At 37.7% G+C, this 27658-nt stretch overlaps 1 protein-coding gene across 1 annotated transcript in view; it reads right to left on the bottom strand.

Moving 5' to 3' along the window:
- Positions 1 to 27658, bottom strand: part of TPK1 (thiamin pyrophosphokinase 1) — a 293837-nt gene that overhangs the window by 222682 nt on the left and 43497 nt on the right. Inside the window, exon 2 of the mRNA XM_014887648.2 lies at positions 14090 to 14164. Coding sequence (XP_014743134.2) covers positions 14090 to 14164 — 75 coding nt within the window. The remainder of the gene's footprint in view (positions 1 to 14089; positions 14165 to 27658) is intronic.

Here is a 27658-nt window from a genome sequence, read left to right as displayed (position 1 = left end):
CCTCTTCTAAACAAAATAAGCCTGTGCTACAGCATTGCCAACAAATGGAAATAACATCCTGAACAAATATTGCTTTAATACAAGTAATTAAATGGTTTGTTTTCAGTCCCTAGTGGACACTGTGGCAATTCATTTATTTTAGCACTATATTTCAAATGCTGAGTGAACAAGAAGATACCCCAGAAACACATCATCACAGTATTAGTTGCTCAGAACATGTATGTTTCAGACTTAAATGTGGTGCCAGGTGCTCCTTTCCACTGCTTCTGTCAGTATCTGGAAACATTTGGCATTTCAGAAATAATACAGGAAAGGTATGTACCCTCAGGATGATTTGAAACAAAATTCTGATTCTCGTCATGAATCCCAAACAGAAAATAAGCTATGACACAAGAACCAGAAATACCTCTAGACTTAGAAAACTCTCTGAAGTGACGTATAGAAACATGTGGCTAAGCAATCACTCCTCCACGTTCAGAGAGGAGTTCTTCCACAGAGAAGTCAGGACTCAGTGCCCTCATGCAAATCTATGTCTCATTTTCACATCCTACTTTTTCTAGCTCCTAACAGATTGTAGAAAAACAAATCACTGTACTCCCAAGGGAGCAGACTCAAATGACTTTTGACCTCTTCACACAGAGGGGTTTCCTAAACCAAAGTTCAAAATTCTTCAGTCTGTATCAGAGTAGTTTTGACTTGAATGAGAGCCTTCTTTCTTACCATCCTCTGATCCTAAAGACTTAAGCATGAAATTATCAAATCCACTGATATTCAGTATCTGCTAGGATCTAAAAACGACTTCTACCTCCCATCTGAATGTCTACAGTGGCTTCACCCTCTCAGTAAGAAAAAAACAATACCCACACAAAATCCTCTTTTCCAGGTTCAAAAATTGTCTATGAATGAAGGAAAACATATCATTAGGCCCCCTTCAGACCACTATACTAATTAATCAGAAACAGTTATATTCTTCTTTTATAACAGAACGCTAGGAAAAGCATCACAAACAAACTAGGAGTAAAAAGATTAATAGGCTTTAAACACCCCTAAACCATTCCAAACACAATCTTTTATAGTTTCTTTTTAGCAATGCATTCTGTTTGTAGGCATTGATTGTGCCATTCTTCTGGACCTGGGAAAGAGCTGAATACTTCTTTACTGCAAACACAACATATAAATTGTAAATTTGTTGCCCTGAAGCGTCTTCAAGATCCTTTTTCCCAACCTTTTATGGCTAGTAATATGGATTATCAACTATAGCATCCTGCACAACCTTCATAAAGGAGTGGCCTAGACCGTTTGATGCTACTGCACCAGCAAGGACAAATATTCAGGGTGCAGTTATTCATGCTATTACAAGCAGTACCAGTGGGATAAGATAGCATACTCACAAAAGAAAAAAGGACACACACACAAAAAAAGCCAAATAAAAAACCTCAAGGCCACCAGAAAAAAATCCTCTCCCACAACCCTGCTAAGACTTGCAGCAGACTTCAACAAATTTTTCACACCTCTAAATTTAATATCTAAATGAGAACAGCAGCAGCATGCCCTTGCAATATAAAAGAAAACTGTTTTAGTAAAGATTTATTATGCTAATAACACTAGAGCCTCCCTATTTCCCACACATTTTAAAAGAGGACACTGCATATGTATATTCAAATTGCCAGAGATGAACAGTGGGTCACAAACAAAACTTAAAATGTTGAACTGTGTCAGCCAAATTGATAGCACACTTATTATTTCTACCCTTTCTTATGCATTTTGGCATAGTCAGTTCTGCTGCCAAAGCATTTGTAGAGGTAGAAAATAAATAATGGGAAGCACTATAATCACTGAATGAAATATGAGTGATGCATTAATGCTCACTCAAATCTATAGATCTAAAGAAAAAGCAATAAAATTAAATGCATGATTTAGAAGTAATCTTAAACACTAAACTGATCCTAAATTCACCAAGGAAAGCAGACTTCTCAAATCATTGCTAAGAGAATTAGCAATCTCCCTCCCAGACAAAAGGGCAGCTCTGGATGCCTTGTTAATATGTATCAGGGTTTTGCCAAGTCCTAATGAGGATGTTGCTCTCTGACAAAGGTGCACAGGCCTACAGAAAGGTGTGGTCGAGGAAAATGACAACCACAGCATGTTCAGAATCAGATGAGAGCTTTGCAGTCCCAGGGCCTTACCCTTATTGTCCCTCTCCTGTCGCTAAATAGAAAAAGGAAGGTTGACATGGCTGTTCAATGTTTTTATTGATGGAATGGATGATGGTATTAAGTCTTTCATTAGTAAATTTGCAGATGACACTAAGCTGTGAGCATGTGTTGATCTGTTGGAAGGTAGGAGGGCTCTGCAGAGAGACCTAGAATGGTTGGATGGATGGGCAGAGTCCAATGGGATGAAGTTTAATAAGTCCAAGTGCAGAGTCCTGCATTTTGGCCACAATAACCCCCTGCAATGTTATAGGCTGGGGACAGTGTAGCTGGACAGTGCCCATACGGAAAGGGACCTGGGGGTACTGGTTGACAGCCAAACATGAGCCAGCAGTGTGCCCTGGTGGCCAAGAAGGCCAGGACATCCTGGCCTGATTCAGGAATTGTGTGGCTAGCAGGAGCAGGGAGGACATTCTTCCCCTGTACTCAGCACTGGTGAGGTCACACCTGGAGTGCTGTGTCCAGTTCTGGCCCCTCAGTTTAGGAAGGACATTGAGACACTTGAGTGCATCCAGAGGAGGCAACGAGGCTGGTGAGGGGCTTGGAACACAAACCCTGTGAGGAACAGCTGAGGGGGCTGGGGTTGTTCAGCCTGGAGAAAAGGAGGCTCAGAGGTGACCTTGTCACTCTCTACAACTTCCTGAAAGGTGTTTGTAGTGAGGTGGGGGTTGGTCTCTTTCTCCAAGCAGCAACTGACAGAACCAGAGGACACAATCTTAAGCTATGACAAGGGAAATATAGGTTGGATATTAGGAAAAAGTTTTTTACAGGAAGGGTAGTAAAGTATTGTAATGATTTGCCCAAGGAGGTGGTAGAGTCACCATCCCTGGATGCGTTTAAAAAAAAACTGGATGTGGCAGTTGGTGCCATGGTTTAGTTGAGGTGTCAGGGTATGGGTTGGACTCAATGATCTTGAAAGTCTTTTCCAACCTAATGATTCTGTGATTCTGTAATGGGAAAGACTTGACAGTAGAAGACAACACTGAGATTAAATAGAGCAGACTAACTACAGACTCCCACAGAATTTACTTGCCTCTTCTTTTTTGCACTACACTGGCCAAGGAAACAGAAGAGAAAAAAACCTAACATCTGGGCTCCTATTCAGGCCTCCACACCTCCTCAATTATAGGTACCTAGCAGATGTATCTAAATTTCTATGGCGATTCAGAAGACAACACAGATCTCTGTCCATTGACTGAGTAAAATATTGGCATCAACCTAAGAAACCAATAAACTTCGGCTAAATATCCCAAGTTAAGAGAGATGTAACTGGAGGACCCAGTGCACTACTATTTAAGCAACTTGAAACCTCGTCAGTGGGAGACTTAGTGGACATTTACTATGCTTCATGTACCTTCTTACGCTTTCTCATCTCCTTCAGGAAGCAAAGGGAAAGACAGATTCACAAAAATAAACTAAAAAAAAAAAAGAGAAGCTGTGACTTTTGCTGAACAGTTGATAAGATCACAGTTATTAATATTATAGCACCACCAAGGACAACATATAGACAAATTGGAAGAACCAGTCTACTTCCTTAATATGTTAATATTCTTAGGAATTAAAATTGGCTACAATCCCTCTTGTTCTGACCTCTTTTCCCCCCCTACAAATGATGGATTATATAGTCATTCTCTATGTACTTGAGCATATTGCTCAACCTTCTCTCTCTGTCCATGTCTTTTCTCCCTTTCTGTTCCCATCATAACTTTTAAAACTTTGGAAAACAAATCAAAAAGCACAGTCTCTGAATAAGTAAGAAAGTGAACCAAAACAGACAGTTCTGTGAGATATTCAGAGATATTCAACCTGCTCAAAGTTCTTTGTAAAACTACCACTGCCAACAGAAGCTTCTTCTGCTGGTCTAAAGCCTTTCTTGCAATGTAAATACACCTTTTGATACCTTAGGACAACCTCACATATATTTGTCAAAATGATTACACAGCTCAGTTAAATAGAGTTGACACATGATCTATGTCATGCAAGGGCAATAATGTCCTAAGGGCAATCTATGATCTATGTCATAAGGCAATTCATTTGATAATGACCAAATGCTGTGACTTCTTGAACACATTTTGCTGATATTGATCACTTTCTCTAGAAACCTCATCAGCAATCATGTTCCAGATCTGCAATTACTGCACATCTTTTTAGCAATGAAAAGCTTTAAGTCTGAGTGACCACAGAGGCTCCTTCAAATGCAGCATCCATCAGAGAGGACATGATTTTTCACATTTACTTAAAACTGGGATAGGAAAAAAATAACTGTAAAAATTAGTGAGAAATAATTTCTACACTACTTTTGTGACACAGGCTTACCTACAAAATTCTTCTGACCACTAAAATTCTTCAAGTTTGAATGTTTTTAGAGAATGAGAAACTATACTGCACTGCTTATAAACTATACAACTGCTTTGTAAAGGTTTATTCATAGTCATGCTCTGTGCAAAGAATAAGGGACTTAATATTTATCCTCCTAGGAATAGAAGGTATAATTCTCATTCCCTTTATCTTGGATTAGCTGTCAAGACAGTAAGTGGACTATTCAAACATTCAGTGTTTTCAGTGATTTTAAATCAGGATGAAACATAGGCCAAGCTGTTAAGATGTGCCACATGACTGCATGGCTCACCTGCTCAGTGCTCAGCTTCTCTCTCAGTCCTGGATGGATAAGAGAGAAGGTTAGGAAACCAGAGTTCATTTAACATGGCAATTTAGGCATCCCAAAACAAGAGATAATCAAATTATTTTTCTTCTGGAATGATTTGGGCCAGAGATTGCACTGACATCACTTTTGCCTTGTACCTCAAAGGACTTCAAAATCCACTGGGCCCACCTTAATCCTGTACTAAAACATGAGCATTGTTGTTTTGTCAAACCACGTATTTTCACAGGCTAAATAACTTACTCATAATTGTTTGTAAAAATCTGAAGTTTATTAGTAAAGTACAGAATTAGCATATCTCCAAGTTAATTTTAAGTCATTGTGACAGCATGTTACAAATCTGTGATCCTTCTTGGAACACTTTTGTTGCCAAATAGGTCAGTCTAAATGCATTCTGAGCCTTTCCAATTCTTGCACTTCAAAATTTTTGGGGCCTCTTCAAAGACTTGCAGCGTCAAATTAGTCCAGATTAGCTCTTTCCCTTTTCCTCCCTCAAAAGAAACACATTTCAAATGTACTGTTCTGTTTTTATGCAGTTTAACCTGACAATCAATTACTCATAGCTTATTATGTCTCACAAATACCAAGCTAATAATATGAACAACTATGGCATACTGGAAGCTAGGGCCTAAAGTTAAGGGTTTCTTGTAGGTAACATCAAGAACCTTGAAAGACAAGTCTATGTTCAGACAAGGAAAAGCTCAGTTATCTGCTTAATGACTTACACAGCCAGAAACAGAACTCCCAATGAGCCAGACCTTGAGCTCTCAACATAAGCAGCAAGGGTGTGAAGGAGCTGGGGTTTTTCAGAAGAAAATCCAACAGAACGATACTCATACTCTAAAGTAGCAAATTATTTCAGTGCTAATGCAGCTGACATTGAACCAACATTGATTCTTGTGGTTACACCTTATTCAGGACATCCAAGTTAACATTAAGCTTTATTTCAGTGAAAATAGAGGGAGGCCCTCTCATTAAAGAAAGAATTTTATGGAGGCCTGAATTAAATTAATTCAAAGTAACTGAGGGAATATTGATATCAATAGCTTTTACATCAGGCTGTGCTAGTCATAAAGCTTTCAACAATAGAAGATGATAATAAAAAACCCCTAAAAATTATAGGTTGTCCCCATTATTTCTTAAGTCAGTGGAATTTTCCCCAATGAAAAACCTATGACAATGTTTTCTTTCTGTTCCAGTGTGATTCACTGTCGATGAAACCAAAGACAGGCTGATCACCATTGTCTCCTCAGAGTACTAAAGAATTGTTAAATTACAAGGAAAAAAGTGTTAATAGTCATTATAATTGTTCCACTTCTATGTGTTACATTTTTGGCTAACATCTAACCAATCACACATTAAAAAAATAATCCTACTATGCTGTTTTCTAAATGTAAATGCACAGACTATTTTAGTAACACATTTATTTAATGCTGAAATTTAACAAAACAGCCTACTATACAAAAGAGAAGATACAATGAGTAGAGCAGAAAAGTTAGCTATTTTCTGACTTACATGAATTTACAGTTCAATTTTAATATTTGATAATATGGGTGAGCACAAGACAGCATGTAAACCATTCATATGCATCCATATTCTTAAACTACTGCTGTCCCTTCAGGCACTAAACACACTGAAGGATGCACACTCCATCAGTCAAGTAGCTAATAACTACTAGCATAGTCTCAATATATTACAGAAGATTTAAACTGTTCACTGGCAGAGTTACTCATAACTGCAATCATGGTAATAAAATAATAAAAACATTTAAAATTCAAATCTGGAAATACAACAAGACTCAGGCGAATTAAAAAGACAAAATCCACTTTAAAAAAAGCAATCACTATTTGAAATCACCACTGGATCAAGGTGAGCAACTTGTACCACTGTGGGTTTCTTGGGACTTCTTTTTCTTTTTTTCTTTTTTCTTTTTCTTTTTTTTTTGGTTGTTGTTGTGGTTTTTTTGCTTTTTTTTTTTTTTAATATATTTCCTTATTTTTAAAAAAAAGGTTTGTCTGCCCTTAGGCAACCCTGGAGTAAGAGAAAAGGAAAGACTATAACACAATGGTTTGATCCAAAGGCCATCATAGCCAGTGAGAAGACCCTGACACTGGCAACCCTAGATAACATCCATATTTTACAAGACCTTACACTTCACCCTAGTAATGGATTCATGCTAAGATCTAGCTATGAAAATAATACTCTTGCCCTGTAGTAACTCCCAGAGAAACAATGGTTTTAAATGCTTTTCACTGTGTAGCTTGAGGCAGTGCAAATCCTTTTATGGGATTAAAAGCCTGCTCTTTTTTATCACAGGTCTTACTTATGCCAACCTCATACATTCACCTCTGCTCCTCGAGTTCATTCCTAGGATCATTGCTTTTCTTGAATCACTAACAAAATGAGCCACGAATCATCTTTTTTGTCTACTGTCTTATGCTTCTCTTTCTGCTTGGGGTGCTCCAAAGCACTCTCTGGACAACATTTTCCAAAGCTCCTTCTTTCAACAGTCCTCTGGGAAACATCATGGTAACCAGATATATAGCATGATGCTATCAAAGGCTTCTATCCAGCAAATCTTGTGATAATAGAACTTCCCTAATGGGATTTGCATCCTGGCTTCATAGAAAAAGCACTGTAATAACCTCTCATTTTTTCCTTGTGCTGTAATCATCTGTTATGCTTCTCACTAGTACTTCAAAGTAATTCTCTATTGTTCTGTTACTCTCAACGTCAGCTCAGCAGGGTTTAGTTTTCCAAAGCATCAGAGAGGGGAATCTTAATTACTCTTTTTTTTTATTTTAATTTTTCAAACAAAGTCTCAAATCCATAAAACAAACAAAAAAAATCTTAGATCTCAGAATTTCCTGCTGCTGGATTTGCAGACAACTAAAATCAACAACAAAACATATTCAGCCTACTATGCCTCAAAATTTATCTAGAGACCTCATTCTGTCACAGCATCTACTATGGTGAGGGAACTTGAACCACACAAAAAGATCAGCTCTGTCCTCAGCTTTGCCAATAACTATCTAAAAATTTACAAAAACAACCGAGACCTACCTTTTAAATTGTACACACACCTAGGCTATGTCTCTCGAGCCCAAATTCCCAACCAGAAAGGCACTAAAAACATATATATCACAAATAGAATAATTTTATTGTATCTCTGGAGTTTTAAGTTTGGTTTTCTAAAGATAAATTTAAGCTTCCAGTTCACTCCTGAAAATCTGGTTGATATTAAGCTTATACAGAGTCACAGGCAAAGCGTAGTCTACAAAAGCTGTCTTCCCAAAATCCCTTCTAGTGCAAACTACTCTATGTCCTAAAATCCAGATCCTACTTTGCACCTTGAGTCCTATGACCAGTTTTGTCTTGTCTAATTTCAAAAAGACATTGAGGTGCTGGAGCATGTCCAGAGAAGGGGCTACAAGGCTGGTGAAGGGTCTGGAACAGAAGTCCTATGAGGAACAGCTGAGGGACCTGGGGTTGATTAGCCTGGAGAAGAAGAAGCTCAGTGGAGAGACCTTATCAGTATCTCCAGCTGCCTGAAAGCAGGCTGTAGACAGGTGGAGGTTAGCCTCTTCTCTCAGGTAACAAGTCACAAGATAAGAGGATGTAACTTCAAACTGCTCCAGGGAAGGTTTAGGCTGGACATCAGAAGAAATTTCTTCACAGAAAGGGTTCTTAAATACTGGAACGGGCTTCCCAGGGAAGTGGTAAAGTCACAGTCCCTGGAGATGTTCAAGAAACGACTGGATGTGGCACGTAGTGCCATGTGCCAGGTGGTGATCAAAAGTTAGACCTGATGTTCTTGGAGGTCTTTTCCAAATGATTCTGTGGTTCATTTTGAAGCTTAAAGTATGGTGCTAGTCAGCCCTAGAGAGGGCCAGATTTTCTTGTTCCTAAAGTATATCATAGATTCCCTACCCTTAAGAACACTTGAAGTAACTTCTCTCAGACTCCTGTAGTTAAAGGACCCAATTGCATGCAATCCAACAACAGCACATCACCATAACAAAATGTTATTTAAACCTAAATTAAGTGGCACAGAACATTAAATTTAAGTTATTAAATACAAACTAGAAATTATATTCCTGTTTTGATTCAAATGTGGAAAAATGAATTTCATATGGATGTTTTAGGAGTCTAATAGAACAGAGTCCCTCTGTTCTCAGTGGAGAACAGAGTAGTTTAGCTGAGGCCAGCACTAAGAGTTACTGCTAGTCTGGATCCCTGTTGGAAATTGCAATAAAGCATACAAGTCCATGCGACATACCAATCACCATTTTTACGAACATTTTCCTGTTTATTAATAGTAGCTGCTCTGAATTCCCTCAAGTTTTATGTCAACTGTCAATTCTGGGTCCTGTACAAATCTGAGATATATTACAAGTAAGTTCAGCTAGAAATGAAAATATAAGGGGAGAAAAAAGCTCACCATATGCCAACAGGGCAAGCTCATTGATGACAGGTAAAAGGGCAAGTGAAGGGCTGCACATACTAATAATTCTGGAAGCGTAGGTGAGTTCAACCCCTAAAGACTAAAGGAAAAGGTATCATTCATGGAGAAGAAAAAGGTAGCACCAGGGAAAGTCAGGTTATTCCCCCTCTTTTCATTAAACTACAATATCCTTTCTTCTGCTCTGAAACATTAAAACTGTTCCAACTGATCTCTCACCTTCCCCTCTGTACATCTGAACTGATACTTGAACTTTGTATTGCCACTTGTATCTTATTTCCCTCTATACATAGCTCTTGGACCTCAACTGAAGACATTCAAAATCTCAATAACCAATTACATTGCAGTCACCTCTAGGTGCTAACCAGCCATTCATTATCGGCATTTTCACCCAAGAGTAGACTGGCCTTGACAGGAAAGTTGCCTGACGTTCAAGGTAAGATTTAGAATGTAACAGCTGCTTTGACTGTTACAATATGGGTATTGATAGAGATGGAAAATTGCAAGAAACTCAATTTAAGGATAAGCCATCACAATATAAACAGTCTAAGAAAATAGTGTTTACATGAAGACAATTTAACAGAGTTTGGATTTGACTTTCTACACTGCTGCTGTAGAAGAATGTTTTCTGTTATCTCAGTATACAGAACCCCCACACAATATAGAGCTGGAGCTTCTAGGGTGAGCAACATTCCTCCTTCTGGAGCTCCTCCATTTTTATGATCTACAAGGTGTCATAAAATGCCCATATACTATGGCTGGTCATGTTGTCTGTAGAGCAGCGTAAGACAGAGCCAGACACGAAGTGAAGTTCCTTCACTGGAAAGAATGGTCCGTGGAAGAGACTGTTTAGGGATTTTAGGGATGTGCACCTGAAGGACAGAACCTGGTTTCATAGATGTCTCCTTCCTATTGACTTGTCCAATATTAAATACACCTCCCACAAGTCAGCTCGTTCCAAATGGATGTTGGTACCTTATTCTAATACATTAGCCAAGGACATTTGGTAGCATGAATGGTTAATATTTAAAGTTGTTCAACATGTTTTGTTTGATTAAAAGCTTTCCTAGAAAGTGTTTATTTGTGGAAAGAAATCGCAATCCTTTTGAGGAAGGCACAGTGGCCAATGTATCACAACCACTGTGAGAACTAAAAAACACCCAAGGACACATTTTCCTACTATAAAGCACAACTTCATCAGATTGCTGTAGAACGTTGTCATTTCACTCTGACTTTTTAAATAATAATCTTAGTTTCCAGAGCATAACTCCCTGTTCTTTACAGTTGTCATTGTCAACATTTAAGAGTGGAAAGTACTCTGCAATGTACAGCCATTTAACATCCTCTCATAAAGCAAGGACATAAGAAAATTCTGGATCATTTGAGTAGCTTGTAGGGGTAATGTTTCTAGAAACAAGAAGTCATTTTCAGATCCTGAACTTAAGGCAATTTTCACTGAGGTGATTTCTCAGCCCTGCAGTAATTCTGCCACTTCCCGAGGGAGACACCAAAAAATCAGAGCACTTGCAATCACTAGACATAGCTGAAACTCTTGGCATAAGTCATTGCATTTCTGATTAAAGAGATTTTAAAAAGCAGAATCAAAGTCTCAGGAACTTTCATTTACTCCCCAGAAAGCCCATTCTGTTTTCAGCCACTAAAACCTGGGGTTCTGTACTTTTCAAACTTTACATAAAGTCAGCTTCAGACTTTCAACTCACAGTCAATTCTGTGAAAGATATATTTAGATTTGAAATCACTCGAGAAGTAACCCCAGAGACTAATTCAAACTGGATTTTTTTCATAACCATATTTTTTTTTATTATACAGAATTCAAACCAGGAGCGAGAAACTTTGCATAAGCAGGAATTTAGGATGCATGACAGTGTTGTTAAGGTAAGGCCTACTGGATCCAGTCTTCCTTACAGAACTAACTCACAGAAAAATGTGCAGCTCTGAAAAAGCAGGGCCCTGACTCACACATATTTTCCACATTACCTCCTATTCCCCTTCACTGACCTATTCTTTTTAATTTCTCATCATTAGGCTTTCCCCTTCTCACTATATGCAACTCAATAAATCCTTCGGGGAACAACCAGTGTTTTCTGTCATATTAGTCTTCATCTTGCCTTTGCAAACTATCCCTTCTTTGCATTTCATCCATCTTGCTTTTAGGACAGCCCTAATATCACATGACTGTACCAAACACCAAACTAGTGAACGTATTCTAGACTGATCCATTACAGTAATGATATATAATAGACTAAAATCATATAGTTCTTAGCTTGTACTGCTTCACTATTGTCACTTATCCAGTTTGTCTGGCAAGAATGGTAAATGATGTCTTTTGGAAGTGAGGAAATCTGATTTCAGTGTCCTTCACAAAGCACAAGGAAGGAAGTTCCCACAAACTTGTACCAACTGAAATAGTTCTTTTGAAAGTATGTCAGTAAAAATAGATTACATAAATGTGTATAATAAGACAAAGGTTAATTAGCTGCAACCACTTTTTCTTGAGGCCAAGAGGAGTTACACCTGGGATGATTTTTGCCTAGAATAGCCACTTATTGATGTGATTTTTTTTTTTTTAACTTAGGACATCACACATCACATCACTTTTTTACTTGACACTAAACTGACAGGGCTAATGAAAGAAGTTATTTTGATAGGACACAAACTACTTGAAAATAACACATCTCAGCATTCTGTGCTGAGTATAAAAACCCAAGATTCCCATAACCCCAAGAGAAGTGGGACACTATTTTATCTTATTTTTCCTTTGAATTTTTCCCTCCCTTTCCCCCCGAGTTTTGTTGCAGCTGACAATATTCTGTGGATTAACAGCCCCATTATTTCCTTCTCATCTCTTCTTTATGGTACCTCAAGCATACGCAGCTGGTCATCAAGCACTGTTCCTATGGAATCATCCAGAACTTCTTTCAGTTCACATACCAACCCCCCCCAGGTTCTCCTAGTCCTGCAACAGTCCCTGTGCTAATGCTCCTCCAGAAACAGGATCCAGAAAACTGCTGACATCTAAAGTAGTCCACTAGAAATGTAAGCCAGGCATTACCAAAACCTTGTCCTCGATTCACTAATTCACCTGGGTTTTCTGAAGCTGAGATGCTTTGAAGAAAACCATTTCATGTTTACCATGTAACCACCTCCATCTGTCATTTTACTTAGACGGAAAATATCCACCTATTTCTTAAAGTAATCTACAAGCAAAAGTCTTAGTAGCTTAATTAGGACTTCTGCTCCTTCCACAAAGTCTTTGGAAAACTATTTACAGCACTAGTGAGGACTTTCAACACAGTTATGCTCAGAGAATAGGAGCCCATTGAGGTAGCTTCGAATAAAACAGTCTTTGGCCTACTTGATTTTATTCAGCTTCTTATTTCAACCCTTTACAGAAGCACTACAGTTTAAAGGCTCATTAATGTTACAGTAAGAAGCACTCCATGCCACAAGGTTTGATCAAATGAGGAAGATTTAAAATTTCAAAGGACTGAAAAAAGAAGTCTGATAACAAAACACAGCACAGAAGCAACATATGCAAGGCACTACAAGACACTAAATACTGCCATTCAGAAACTGCAGGTCTGGTTTACTGTCTCTTTTGTTAATCCCAATCCTGAAAACAGGAAAGGTGGGACAAAGAAGTAAGATCAAATGCTTCACCTTGCTTCCTTCTCTGTTTAATAAAAAGCAGGTGTTCCAGTGTATCTTTTTAAATGAAAAAGGATGTAGATTCACTTCTATAAAATAACTGGACAGCCCTTGCACTGAGCACTTGTTACTTTCTTGCTGATTATGCAAATGAAAGTGAGTTTGTTTGGAGTACAGCACTTGTTCAGCTGCTTTGGATCATCTTGTACAACTCTCTTCCCTTTTTTATCACTCCTCTGGCTATATGGGTAACTAATTTGGGTTTACTGGAATTAAGTGCTATGAATGCATCCTGCTCACTTCATCCCTTATTTCAATTCCTTTTAACTGTACAGCTACCCCCTGCCAGCCTTCATGCCTATGGTGCAACCAAATAGCTCTATCTGCTCCAGTCAGTTAAGAGGAATCTCTCTGCAAGGTTCCTATTCTGGGAATAAGTTAGAGACAGTTCCTATGGCTTTTCAGAAAGCTTCTGAAGGACTACTTTCCTGCATGGAGGAATTAATAGCTCCAAGCTTGTAAAGATTTACATATCTCCACAAAATGTCAGTAAATCTGAAGTTATCGTACCAGAGATGATGATTAGCACTGTGCATATCTAACAAAGGGGTAGCGAAATCTGATTTGCATATTTCTGACAAGCATGCAAATTCCCCACCGCTTTCACAACTTAATACCTACACAGTTCATTTTATTTTGATTAAATTTAACACATTTCACTGATGACCTTTAAAGAAATGCTCACTTCCAGACTCTTAAATGCACCACTGATCTGCTACACTTTGTCAGCAAAACAATGATCATTCCTAAAAAGCCTCTGAAAAGCTACAGTCTTACACAGATCAGTGCACAAAGTTCCCACTGACGTGTGCAATGCAGGGATACAGAATTTGCATAACCAGCTCATTTATTGATTCAACTCATTCAGCAACAAGGGACATATTCTGCCAATTCACACCCTCACTGGAAGGTTGCTCTAGTAAAGAGGAAATCTCCACACTGCAATTCAACAGACATGAAGTACATTAGCTGGGTAACAGCTAAGAAAATAAGCAAATGAAGACGTATGTAAGTTATTATTACCTCTGCTCCACAGACAATGAAAATGACCTTTGTTGAAAGGCTGGTTCAGAATCAGAAGGCAAAACTTCAGGTTTCCTGTAAGATAAATGTTGGTTCTCATTAGCAAGAATATTGATTTTGTCCTTTTTATTTTATTTTAGCCAGATTAATTTTAGTCCAACCACATCAGAGTAACTCCACTAATTTCCTTGCTTCTCAATTTTTACTACTGTCAGATTGCGGAAATCTCAGAACTTCATAAGGTACCTTTTACTTGGTAGGGTTTTGCTAAATGTTTAATTTATAAGCGACTTTTACTTATGAAGGCCATCCTCAACAGGACCCCACATCTATACAGCTCTCTCATTTAATCTCCCACTTGCTGCTGCTGCTGCCTGGATGCAGCAATTACTGATATGAGTTTCACCCTGGTCTCTGTTAATGGGGAAGGCTGGAAGAAACTTCATATAAAGATGTCTCTAACCTACATCCAATATTCTACCCTCCTAGAGGAAGCAGAACTCTTGCTGCCATCAGTGGCTTCTTCACACAGTGCCTGTGTTTTCATATCATGTAGAAGCTCTAATTGTGGTAGATATTTTACAAATAAAGAATGAAAGGCGATGACCCAGGAGCTTAAAATCAAAAGCTAGTAAAAGCAAAAGTGTACTTTACCCTGTGTTATCTAGGTGATACTGCAGACTAAAAATCTCAGTGGATTTACCAGCCCAACTTGATTGAGCTCATAAAGCCTCCTGCCCCTGCAAAACGTGCATGGTGAAGGTTGATAATAAACCTAGAGTAAGAAAAACCTTAAAAGAAAAAAAGAATGTATGATATGACACACTTGGAATTCAAAGAGTAAATACGTAAATCATTGACAGCTGCCTGTGGTGGGATTTGCATTATTTCGCTTCCTAATTATCTTGCCAATCATATAGGAATACAAGTTTCCCCTGGAGTTTGATATCCTTAGGCAATGAAGTTAATGAATATTATTTGGTCATGTGAAGCCACTGCAATTGAAAAAAGAAAACCTCTATCACTAGAAAGTCTTTTGAGAAGATTGAGTCTAATAGGAGGCAGAAGGCTACAGTAGAAGCCCGTGGCCTAAGCCATATCATATTATGAAGGAAAATATAGCTGGTCAATGTGCTGAAGTTGAAAGAACATCTAAGGATGGGAGTTGGGAGGTGCAGTCTTTAAAATAATTAATTAAATGCATGGTTAGGAGAACAAAGTGAAGGTTAGCACACTGGGATACCACTGTTCTGCATCTTCTGCACCTTTCCCTTTGAGTGGTTCAGGGTTTCCCACCCCACTGACCCATTAGATACCTCAGTTTCCTAAAATAAAAGCAACAGTATTGTTCTCCTTCTTAAGTATCAAGAGAAACATAAATGAAGACCTAGATGATTTTTTCTCCACTATAAAGTCTACATAATTATCATAGCTATCTTCCGCCTGGTGCTTTCAAATACTTCAATGCTTCCCTCAAGTCTTCTGCTTCCACATCTTTGCTGACATGTCCCCACTTTCATTTAATTCACGTGTATATAAGGGAATAAATTTTCAGAGGGAATAAACAGAGAGGTGGAAAGACCACGTAAACAAAGGAAAGTGAGAAAAAGTTTTTGCTTTGTGTAGTCTGAACTGTTTTGCCTTGTCCTTGAACTTTAAGAGAAAGGTAGAAAACAATACATTCAAACTAAGTACCAATTTCCAGCTGCCTCACAAAATGGGACCTCAGCAGCAGATCTCCTAATGATTGTTAAGTGACAAAGGCTGCCAACTCCTTGTATTAAACATAATCATCTAGTGATGCCCTCCATTGAAAAGAGCCAGCAAATATCACAGGTTCTGTTACTGGTATAATAGAAGCAGACACGGGTGCTGTAAGCCTATTCCTGCTGGTGAATCACAAAAGGCATTTCTGTGCCTGTTTTAAACCGTTAAGCCATTTTAACATATGAAAACAGCCATCGATTCCAGCTTTTTTTTCACACCAGGAGGACTCTTGTTATATATATTAGGGTACATTTCTGAGGCCAAGGTCAGGCTGATTTTCAGAGATGACACTTCCAAGAGCTTCCAGTGAGGCCCATAAGAGTCGCATGTTCAGTTGTTGCAAAGAAGACAAGAAGTAGATGCCTACAGCACACACAGTTAGGAGATGGGAGAGGGGGGTATGTATTTAGGGTTGTTTGGGTTTTTTAAAGTACAGTTACAGGTTGAAAAAGTAGAGAAATAGAAATTATTGTTTCACCTGCTTTTAGAGAAGTGAACACTCTAGTAATTTCAAACCAGTCATTTCATACAATTAAGGCATGATAAAATGTTATGATTAATGCTGCCAAAATGAGCCTAAATGTCAATATTTTAATGATGCCTGCTGAGTTAATATAAAGCTTCACACAAGACTCAGTCCTCAGTAGATGTAAAGCAGTAATAAAATTGGGCTGCATTAATTTACAACCATTGCCCTAAAAACTATTAATAAATTGGGACATCTGATGGCAAAGACCATGTCAACAGACAGAATATGCAGTGTTCATCACTCTGAGAAAAACTGATGAGAGCTCACTGGGCCACTGCTCCGAGCACTCTACTGGCTATTCATTTGAAAACAAATCTACTTCAAGGCCATTTATCTTTAAAAGCCCTTAACAAATTAGGATGCATCTATCTCCTGGACTGTCTGCCCATCTATTTTTCACAAAGCTAATTAGTACCCTGACCCAACCATTACTCTGTTTGGACTAATGGGAAACAGGTTTATGTAAGCAAGAAATCAGCAGCAATATCCCCAGATATGGACATCTCCACTGAAGAAATTTTTGTAAGCCTTTTGCCAAAGGCAGAACAAGTTCCTCTCTTGCACAGTTTCTTCCATTTTTAGTATAATATTCCATTTTAGTATAATTTTCTGCAGCAAGAACAGAAAATAATAAATTGCTCCCTACAAAACCTCAGCTTATTCTTGATGTTTACATCAACACAGAGAACAAATGGAGTCAAGTCCCACAGTCAAAGTCCTCTTGTAGAAGAATTAGCCACACAGTAAGGCCTGTGATGTACAGACCTACAGAAATGAGGATGACTGTAGGAAATTTTTACTTGCATTTGAGGAACCAAATTTTTCCCCTATCTTGTTTTTCTATTTGATGCTTATAAACCTTGCAGACTTACAAGGATAACTTACAGACTAAGTATGAACACGTGGACAACTATGTGAACAGGCAGTTCTATGAAAAAATACAGTTTAAAAATGTTCTAGCGGACTTGCAAAATTCCTAATCTTTGAATTAAGCTGGATCACTTTTATTCCTGTTGGAAAACTTTCCTAACTTACAAATCAATCCATCAGTCAATCAACAATGCCTACAAGTTTCTACACTTGCATCATCACCTCATCTCTCCTGAAATTTTTTTTCTTTTTCTTCTTTCCAAAATTATTTAGCTGAACTTCTTTGATGAAACTTCTCATGGTTGCTTTGAAAAGGACATTTATTAAAAGTGCTGTGAACATCTCTGATAGCCTATGCACTTCCTATGCAATGACTTTTTACCACATTGTAACTCAGAACAATTCCAACATATTTTAGAGCACAGATTTGCTACTCTAAAAGCCTTCTTGGCTTCTCCCTGTTATATCATATTCATCCAGCTATTTCATAAATATTTATAATCTCATTATGCATTTTTTATTGATTTCCCGTTGCCACATGCCAGTCTTCAGGCTGTATGTCTGTCACAGAGCATACGTAGAACACATATATATTTTTAAAGACAACCATTTCTCTGGTAGCCAATAAAATAATATATGCCACTTTGCTTCCTTTCAATGTTAGAATCATGTTACTGGGAGTTTTTCTGCATACTGTGAGGATCTTGGTATTGAATTTTCTGAGGCAGGGAAAAAACTTTCAATGCTTCAAACAAGAGGTCCTTTGGGAAAGATCACTGCTATTCCCACACTTTCTGACATGATGCAAGTGGTAATACACAATGAGAGGCACGTGCTGTGCTAAGACACAGGCATGCCTCAAGGTGCTGACAAAGTATGACTTCAAATTCAGAGTTTCACCCACAGAAAGTGGCTTCCACTGAACAATTAATGTTTTGGGTTTGATTTTTTGGTATTTGCATTTTACTGTTTGCCTGAAGAGGAGCCATTCCTTTCTTTTCCAGTGATCTATCAAACATCAACAAGAAGCAGGTTCAGTTCAGTTCAGAGAAAGAGACAGGTAGCACAGGGGCAGAGCTGAAAGTTGGTTATAAGTTTCCAGAAAATTTCTGTACTGATAGAAAAATATCTAAATACCCAAGATACTAACCAAAATCCATTGAAAAGACACTGCAGTTACACACGTTCCTGATCATATCAGTGGATGTCCAAATGGTACAACAACTTCTGAGAGAAAAAGTTCTGAATGATCTCACTGAAAATTTCCTGCTCATGTTTCTGCTCTCACATCAGTCTACAGATACACCATGATATATATAAATATACCATGACAGCAAAAACAAACAAAAACCAAAACAAACAAAAAACCCCACAAAAAATAGCCAAACAAAAAAACCCCAAACAAAACAATACAAAACAAAAAAAAAGAGAAAAAGAAAAAAGAAAAAATATGTGGTTTCCAGTACCATACCTTACTCAGAAAATTCCTACCACCTCAGATTAATTTTAAATGAACAGTGACTTAAATGTCAGAGTATGTAGGAAGGGACAAGGCTATTTTTCACAATTCCAAAAATGACTGATAAGACAAGAGAGCAACAGGGTGAGGCAGCTCCTTGGGCAGTTAAAGTTCCTTCAGCTGCACAACAATTAACATCAAAATTGTGATTCTAAGAATTCCAGGTAAGTTAGATTTACTGTGATTCTATCATAATAAACCCTAAAGAAAGCAGTTCATGAAACCAGGAAACATAACTAAACCACAGTGGCAGTTGATCCAGCTGTTGCTACGGATCACCACCATTAATGTGGGTTTCAAGCAAAAACAAAGGAGTTTGCAGGATCAGAACCAAATCAACACCATTTTTCTGCCAAGTAAGCACCTGCCTCCAAGTGTTAAGTCCAAAACTGATACTCTTCTTACTGAAATGGATTATTTCATTCAGGGCTTTGTTCAAGAGCTACCATCCACTTCCCAAACATACTCAAATTGAACAATCTCTCCACCAGGAATGAAATAAATGTTTGATTAGACAGAAACTATGGAGGAATGGGTCTGTCAGACTAAGGAGCATTCCCCAATTCCTGAAAGGGCTTCTTCATCATGGTTGTGTGCTTTTTGCTTTTTCAGACATTGAAACACTCCACCTGTAGTTTCCTACCTGCTACACACATACAATTCCTAATTTACTTGCTGATAGAGCACTTCTTGAAAGCTGACTTCTGATTCACAAGACAAGATTCTAATTATATCAATTAATGTCTTTGGCAGCTCACTATGAGCACTATGTAGATTCACCTTAGCAAGTAGCATGGCAGAATAAAATCAGTCTGTAAAGCAGAACTGTTGGTGCTGAAGGTATGATAATCACATTACACATGTTTTGGGAGAAAGAGAGAAGGAGGCTACTTCAGGTTAAGTCTAGTCTGATTTTGTAAACTCATTAAGAGTAGGAGAGTGTTATGTGCACTCCTGCAGCACGTTTTTATCCAAAAGGAAATTAGTTTACATATTCCAAAACCATTCTGCAATGTAAAGCAAACCACAGCAAACAGGAAGGATCATGAAAATTGCTTCAAAATTATATTCTTGATCCACAGTAAAATGCTAATCTAAATATGCCAATAACCACATGGCTTTTGACTTTTGAATTTTCATTTACATTTTTTGAACAATGTCTTTACCAAAAATGCTACAAGATCAGTTTAACTTACATGACACTTTTGCAATTTTATACTCAACAAAATTTGGCTATAAACTTTAGATTTTTATACTTAAGAGCCAATCAGACACTTTTATCTATCATGTAGGGAAGGTGTGAGGGAGACTTAACTTAAAATATAAATACAGCTTTATAAATTCCCAAAAAAGCACTTAACATGAAATCCTAAGATGCTACTTTCTAAGGTTATCTTTCAGGCTAAAATCTCATTTTGAACAGAACAAATAGTGCACCTTATACAAAAACACTCGTCATTCTACTGTTCTCTTTCTTGAACCAAGATTTCCCCCAACAGTGCTTCCTTTCATCAGGAAACCCGTGTTCTCTTGTTATACCAAGGAATATAAAAAAGGATCATTTCATAGGTTCATTATGCAAACCAAATCAACGCTCTAAAATATAAACATTTCACGTATTAAAAGTTGCACAACTCCTGCAGAACTACTACTCTGAAAATGGAAAAACTTCAAGTCAGTAAAATCTACTTCCCCTATCTGTGCTCTTGTTGAAAAGGTAGTTGTCAGCTTTAATTCAGAGAAACAGTTAAGCTTAGACTATTGTATTAATTATAGCCACTGCTTATGAAACATTGTGTAGCTGCTTTTTTCCACACTGAATCCCAAGCCTCCAAACAAGCCATTTAATTTTCCTCATAACAGTGACAACTCCAATAAAAAAACAGCACAAATTATGCAAAAGGATCACAGACCTTAGAAACATATTCTCAAAGTTACTGAATGAATAAATCAAATATGCATACCTAACTGATTTTCGTGCAAAGGCACTGTTATCCCTGTCAATGCATTTTAGTGTTCATTTTTTCATGTAAATTCTATTGATTTTTAAATATTTTGCAGCTCTTAATTCTCCAAGCAAATTCCAGCAAGAAGAGTAAGAAGAAAAGGGGATTTGTGCAAACAGTCTTATTGAGAAGCTGCAATGTGTTACCCTCTGGAGAACTCTCTATAAGAATTTATGTGGATGAATTCAAACCAACTAATTTCTCACAATAAGTTACAAACATGGCCATACACATGGGATAATATACCCACATCATCAACCACAGTGCCTGGAAGGATGCCATGCCTTGCAATGAAATTTGTCAATTAATGCTGATGCTTCTCTGGAGAATGTGAGTGCTGCATTTCTGATCTCAGTGTGTGATGGGGCACTTCTTTTCATACTAAGTCCTACAGTCTATAGTTGCATTTCTGTGTGCTTGAGACTTCTGCTCTTTATGTGTCAAACATCTCAGTCTGGTCAAGCAGAATAAAGTCACGCAATTCCCAGTAGTGAATCTTCAGTTTTAGATAACTTGTCCAGCATCACAAAGAAACTTCATGGCAGGATTCAATTCTCTAGAGCAACACAGAACTCAACTGAATCATGAGAACTGACTATTTAAATAGAAATCATAACCACACATCTTGTATGAAATGGAAAGATAGAAACTTCCAGATACTGAAGGGTTTGATTTGCAGCCTTGGAAGAAGCTTGGATTGATATAAAAGTGCACAAATATTAAGCAGAAAAATTATAAACTTTTGTTTCCATAGTTGTAAGAATATGGCTTAAGTAAGAAAGAAACTGTATTGGATAAGATGGTGAAAAGTTTTATAGTGTAGTAATGTAATTGTATAGAGTAAGCTAAGAGTGGAGATGTTATAATAGAAGCATATGTGTGTACGTGTAGTAGTAGCCCATTGGATAGAAGTATAGACAGTGCAGTAGAATCAAGTAAAGGTGATAAAGGTTAGAAAAACAAAATAAACTTTGTGGTAATTTTCCATTGGATTAGAAAGTTATATATTGCCTTGTAATGAAGAAACTTGTGACTACTTTGAGCTATGGCCGATTTCTTGCTCCTCTAAAATTTCACGGCCTTTGAGGCCGATACTCATCTGAGCAATAAATCGTTTTTAGCCCGACTGTGGTCCCATCCCTACATTAAGGCATCGCTAATACCTACTATTATATACATGGAAATTATGCCTGTGTCCCATTACCAACTCTCATTTGAAAATAAGCACAGCAGAGTAACCAGTCACTCTGAGGGGGTAGCAATGTACATAAACCATAAACCAGGCCTCCCAAGACACACTCTGGCAGATGCACCATTTGCCACTGCAAGGCCTTTGGCTTGATTTACCTCACACCCTTGTTGCTTATCTCAAGAGATGTGGTCAAACCGTACCCATCATTCTGCACTTTGTGCAAACTGGACTTTCATTTCCACCCAAGCACAAAAAAGATCAGAATTAACTGGAAGCAGCAGTGGTTTGCTCAGCTGAGATGTTGTCACCTGCTCACTTACACTCTTCCAGTTTCCAAGATTGGACTCAAATTGTCCAACAATCAAAAAAAGAAAGATTTCTGATATAGGCACAGACAAGTAGAGGTCTACAATATTATTCAGATATGTTTTATCCTGTGGCATGGAAAAAATAGCCAAGTGAGGCTGAAGTGACGAATAGGAACTGAAATAGCAGGAGGAGAAATAATTTTGTGCCAAAAGGAAAGACTAGTCCCCAGGGTTGCAGAATCTGACACAACTTTCAGACTTAAGGTAAACTTTAAAACCACAATAATTTCACTTCAACTACATTACAAAAAATACTAAATGCTTTGCTTCGTTATTCATAGGCAAGTCATCATCTGAAACAGTACCTATTTTACACCTTCTAAGTTTGATACCAGTTAGAAGACCTTAAGAGACAAGAATTAGACATATAGGTTTGCTATAAAAATATTGATAGTGATATGGTAAAATTGACTTTAGTGTTTAAAACTTCTAGGCACATAGCATTTGATTGGAGCTTAAATCTGCACCAAAGTGTAAATGAAAACAAATCTTGAGAAAATCTAAACAACTTTTACTATTCAAGGAAGTTCCAACCTTAAAAGAAAACCAAAGATAGGTGCTCACTTTCTCTCTGTGTAATAGCTAGGTCTAATAAAATGCCCTCCATGCATTTTAAAAACACAGTATCAACACTGTCTGAATACATTATCACACTAACAACACTTGTTATCTGGGATGTCTCTATTTCCAAGGAGAAAACCAGGCATACAAGCTCCCCCGGCAGTCAATATTGTCGGCTCAACCTGCACAAAGCAAGGGCAAGGTGACTTCAAGGAATCACAAGGCAGAGCAGGCAGATGTCAGGAGTCTCTCTGGGTAAATAGGTAAGAAGCCTAGCTCCCTCAGCAAACATTCAGCTCAGCAAACAGTACAGTGCCATTTGTATGGTCAACAGATATCTTTAGATATTTTCTACAGGATTAATAAAATGTAGTATGTATTTAATGATTCACATATTGGAGTACTGACCAAAGAGTAAGAACACAAAAGTGCCTGAGTGCACAGCATTTAAAACCCCTGCTTACTTCTACTAAGCACTCCACTGACACTTCAGTTCCTGGCACTAACATCTCCTATCCACATAAAAGTCTGAATTCTACTAACACCGAGATGCACTTTAAGAGGCAGACAGAACCTGATGCCTCCTTTGATGTAAAAACAACACACCTGTCTACAAATGAGACATTTCCCTACTGATCTCATTTGAAGCACATGTTTCAAGTACCTGTTTCTGGAGCATACCTATTAGATCCTGCTTCACAATGTCAGCTATCTAATTTTTAAAAAGTGGGAAGGAGTTATATCTTTTATCAACATGGATAAAGTTAGTGTGAGCCCTCAGGAGGCTGATGACCCACATTCAGATTCCCTCTCGATCAGAGGGAATTCACACCCAAATTCAGTCAAGGCAGTGCTCTTCTCCCCAGACACGACAATATTCTTAGAGAAGAAGATTCTTCCCTGCTATAAAATTAAATATCTTGATGGAATTCTTTTCATAAAACAGTTAAACAGGAGTAACCTGTAAAAGTCTGATTCTGCAGCCCACTGACCTGAACACAGTTAGTGTTCCAACTTATTCAAACCTCTCTTTCCCACTTTGAATTCATCCTCCAATTACTTCACCACAGTATTATAGGATTATATTCACTGTTGCCTCCTTCCTAATGTGTGACATTTCAGAGGACATTTCATGTGCTTTCAGAGAAAAGTGTAACCTCTGGTTTTGCAGGATAATTTTCAGGCAAGAAGAGTGGTTTTCTATCTTCAGAAGACTTGGCAACAAAGCATAAAATGTTCAAATCCAACAGAGCAGGATTTTAGGTGCTTCATTCTTCCCACTTCTCATGGTATTCCCACTCCCAAACTCAGCTTGATTCCTTCTCCAGTACATTTAACGCTGATGGATTGTACTCTTTGTACACAATTCCTCCCTCTGCCCTGTATATACAGTCCCACTACCATGCTCAGGACAAATATATCATCATTAAAAGTCCTGTGTGCATCCACTGAATATCCCAGGGGCTAAACTCCAATATAATGTTGTGAGGGCACACAGAAACGTCTCACTTTCAGAAAGAGGAAAATAGGCATTATGTGACTGTAGGAAGATCAAACTCCTATTCAGCAAATGAGTCCATACGAAAAACCAAAAATTCCTTTCCACTTCTCAGCTTTAACTTATAAGACACCTTACAAATCACAGATGGATTCTAGCCAAACTCCAGTGTGGACAATTACAGGCTCTCTTTCCCTACTTCTGTTCAGCCATCCCAATGAAATACAGTATCTTTTACTGACATGAACTCATGTGTACTAATTAAGCACTTATTTAAAAGCACAAAGCATTCAAATCAACTAGGCTACGATGGACTTTGGAGATGGTTGGATTTCATATTTAGTAAGTTCACTGAGTTTAAAAAAGTTGAGCAAACTGTGACCCCTGTAACATTAATTATTTACTCCTCAGATATAATGGATGAGACTGATGAGTAAACTCCCATTGACTCCCAAGATTTCACCTCATATGCTTTCATGAAAATCCATGCTGAGACAATTGTTTCTGCAACACCTCAAACCCCTTTGGGGTGCATGCCAGAAAGGACATTTGTGCCCATACCACCTTTTCAGTCTTGCTGTTTACCCGAAGCAGATTCCTCTGTATTTTGAAGGGGGTGGATCTGATACAAGTCCCAGAGTGCCATCCAGAAGCTTCAGAAAGGCAAAGGGGGCTTTCCCGGTGGACCTAAAAATAGCCCACACAAGCAGTGGTGGCAGTGGTGGCAGTGGGAGGGTGTTAGGGCCTCTGGAGTAAGTTTCTGGCAAGGAATGATGAGGAGGGGAACCTTTTCTTATATTACAAAAAGTTTTTAACAGATATGGGAAAGAAAGACAATGACTTTAATTTCCTAACCTTCACAAACATTTCACTCCCAAAATTATGTCTTCTGATTCCACGAGCTTAATTTTATTATTTCTAGAGTTATTTTTTTTAATCTGATGAAGGCAGCTCAGTTTTGCTGCCTGTTTTAGGACATTGTATACATTTACATCCACCACTGGCTTCTTTTTTTAACAAAACATTTTTAAGACCTACCTGTATATATTTTATAAATAGATAAATCTACACTTGGAGAAAACAAGGTTAAATAAACAAAAAGAAAGATAAAAACCACAGAGGCGATGAAAATTGCATTACATTATCAGTCAGCTAAGGAATTTTTATGTAACCTGGATGAAGTTCCTCTTCACATTTTATTCTTCAATATGTCATTGTGTTGCATCTGGCAGAAAAATAAGACCTAAAATCAAAGTTCTGTGGACTGAATAAATACAATAAGCTTACTTAAATCAGGAACTAACCAACACCTGTGTCGTGGAATAAAACTAGCAGGTGATAAAGAAGCAAATAGAGAACACTATCAGAATATTGATGCTTCTTTCACAGGTATAAAATAATTACCTAATGTTGAAAATTATGTAATGAGACCTGTTCATCGTTCATATAACTTTTAAACAAGATTGAAAAATCTGTTTGCAAGTAAATGGTGTGATAGTATTATTGTAGTCTGGCAGAACAGGACACCATATCCAGCAAAGATCAGCTCACAAAAGAGTAGGTCATGCCTGTAAGTAACTATTTACTCAAGCAGACCCTCCAAATCGTTACAACAAACCATTCCCATAAGATACCTGTCACACCAATAAAGTTTGGTAGGTTTAGTCACTAAACAAAGTCTTTGATAACTCCTTTTATTGTAAGTCAGTTGTGCTTGTTTAGAGTCCCTTGTTTTGACATGCTACACATGATGTATAATTAAAGAGAACTGCTACTTTCTTCCTTTTCTCACAATACAATAAAGCCTGTAAACAAACACAAGCTCTGGGACCAGTAAGAGAGGCTCTTGTTTGCAGACTGTCTTTCCAACCAACTACTTCAATGTCAATGTTAAAACTGTCAAGCTTAATTAAGAGTTATAGGGCGTAACAATTTCAAAACCATTACTCTATACAGTAGAAAAGTATAATGACTGCCTTAGTAAACATCTCTTTTTAAATAAGCAGTATTTTTTACCAAGAAGTAATTTAAGTTGCTTATACACAACATTGTATTGTAAATAACTTTATGACTTCTCCTGAAGTGAATATAAAGACCATCATAAAGTAATTCCATCTTGATGTCTTTTGGTTTATTTGACTAAAGTGGACCTGAAAGTATATTCTCTAGTGCTAACACTACTACTCTGTGCAAATCCACTATAACTCTTTGTGATCCTCCAAAATGTTTGCAGAAAACGGCCTTTTTCTCCTGCTTCTTTTAATATCTTTTTTTCCTAAAGTCTCTTTGACTTTTGAGTGTGCACAGCTGTTCATATGTCCTCACAGCTTCAAGCAGCACAATACAGAGCAAGATGTATCAACAGCTCACCATTTAAGCACTGCCCTTTGAAAACATCCTCAGCATTCAGCACACTCAGCCTGAGACACCAGTGACACAGTCCAAAAAGTCCACCAAAACAGCACTGCAGGGCAGACTTAGATTTAAACCTTAAAGACACATGATCCATTCCAGATGAACCACATGTTTATTTCCATTTTAACAGTGCTTATGTCTTCTACCATAACCTCTGCAAAATCAGTGCTCTAGAGAGCACCCAACCGAGCCAGAAAACTTAGTGCAACCTGAATCATATTGGTTCTTGCAGCCAGAAATTAAAATTTAACTGACAACTGATTGCTGTGTTTCAAAGGCGTGAGCCTCACAGTACTGGACAGATTTTAAAATCAATTGCATGCTACCATTTTCAGTGTGAAAAAAGTCCCACATACAGCCTTACCATTAGTTTTCATATATTTAAGGTGATTTTCTGGACTTTGCAGCAAAGGAGTTACCCTTAAAAATGCAAATCCTAAAGGCTTAAACCTTTAAGGGTGATAGAAACAGTATCACATTTACTATTATTTCTTAATCTAATGACTTTTGTGATATGATTGCATGAGGAAATCCTTGGCTTTCTCTACCTGCTTCATGGACTAACAGATTAATTCAATTTACAGAACTGATGATCATATAATAGTCAGTCTAGAGGCAACCCCTTAAAATAGAAGTGTTTAAGGAAACTTAAATTATTTCTATCCTGATAGTTTTTTTATGTGTTAAACAACATTTGAGTCGATACACAGAAGAAATAATGGCTGAATATTTAAAAACATAATTTATGGAGACTAAACTTAACTGTAAAATACTTCTATCAGATTCAGAGAGGCACAGACAGTACACCTGGTCAGCATGTTAGTGCATTTGGGGAGAAGATACT

Source organism: Sturnus vulgaris, chromosome 1 (genome assembly GCF_052056855.1).
Source record: "Sturnus vulgaris isolate bStuVul1 chromosome 1, bStuVul1.hap1, whole genome shotgun sequence".
Lineage (NCBI taxonomy): Eukaryota > Metazoa > Chordata > Aves > Passeriformes > Sturnidae > Sturnus > Sturnus vulgaris.
The sequence above is the reverse complement of the archived record's forward strand: the minus strand, read 5'-3'. Positions and strand labels throughout refer to the sequence as shown.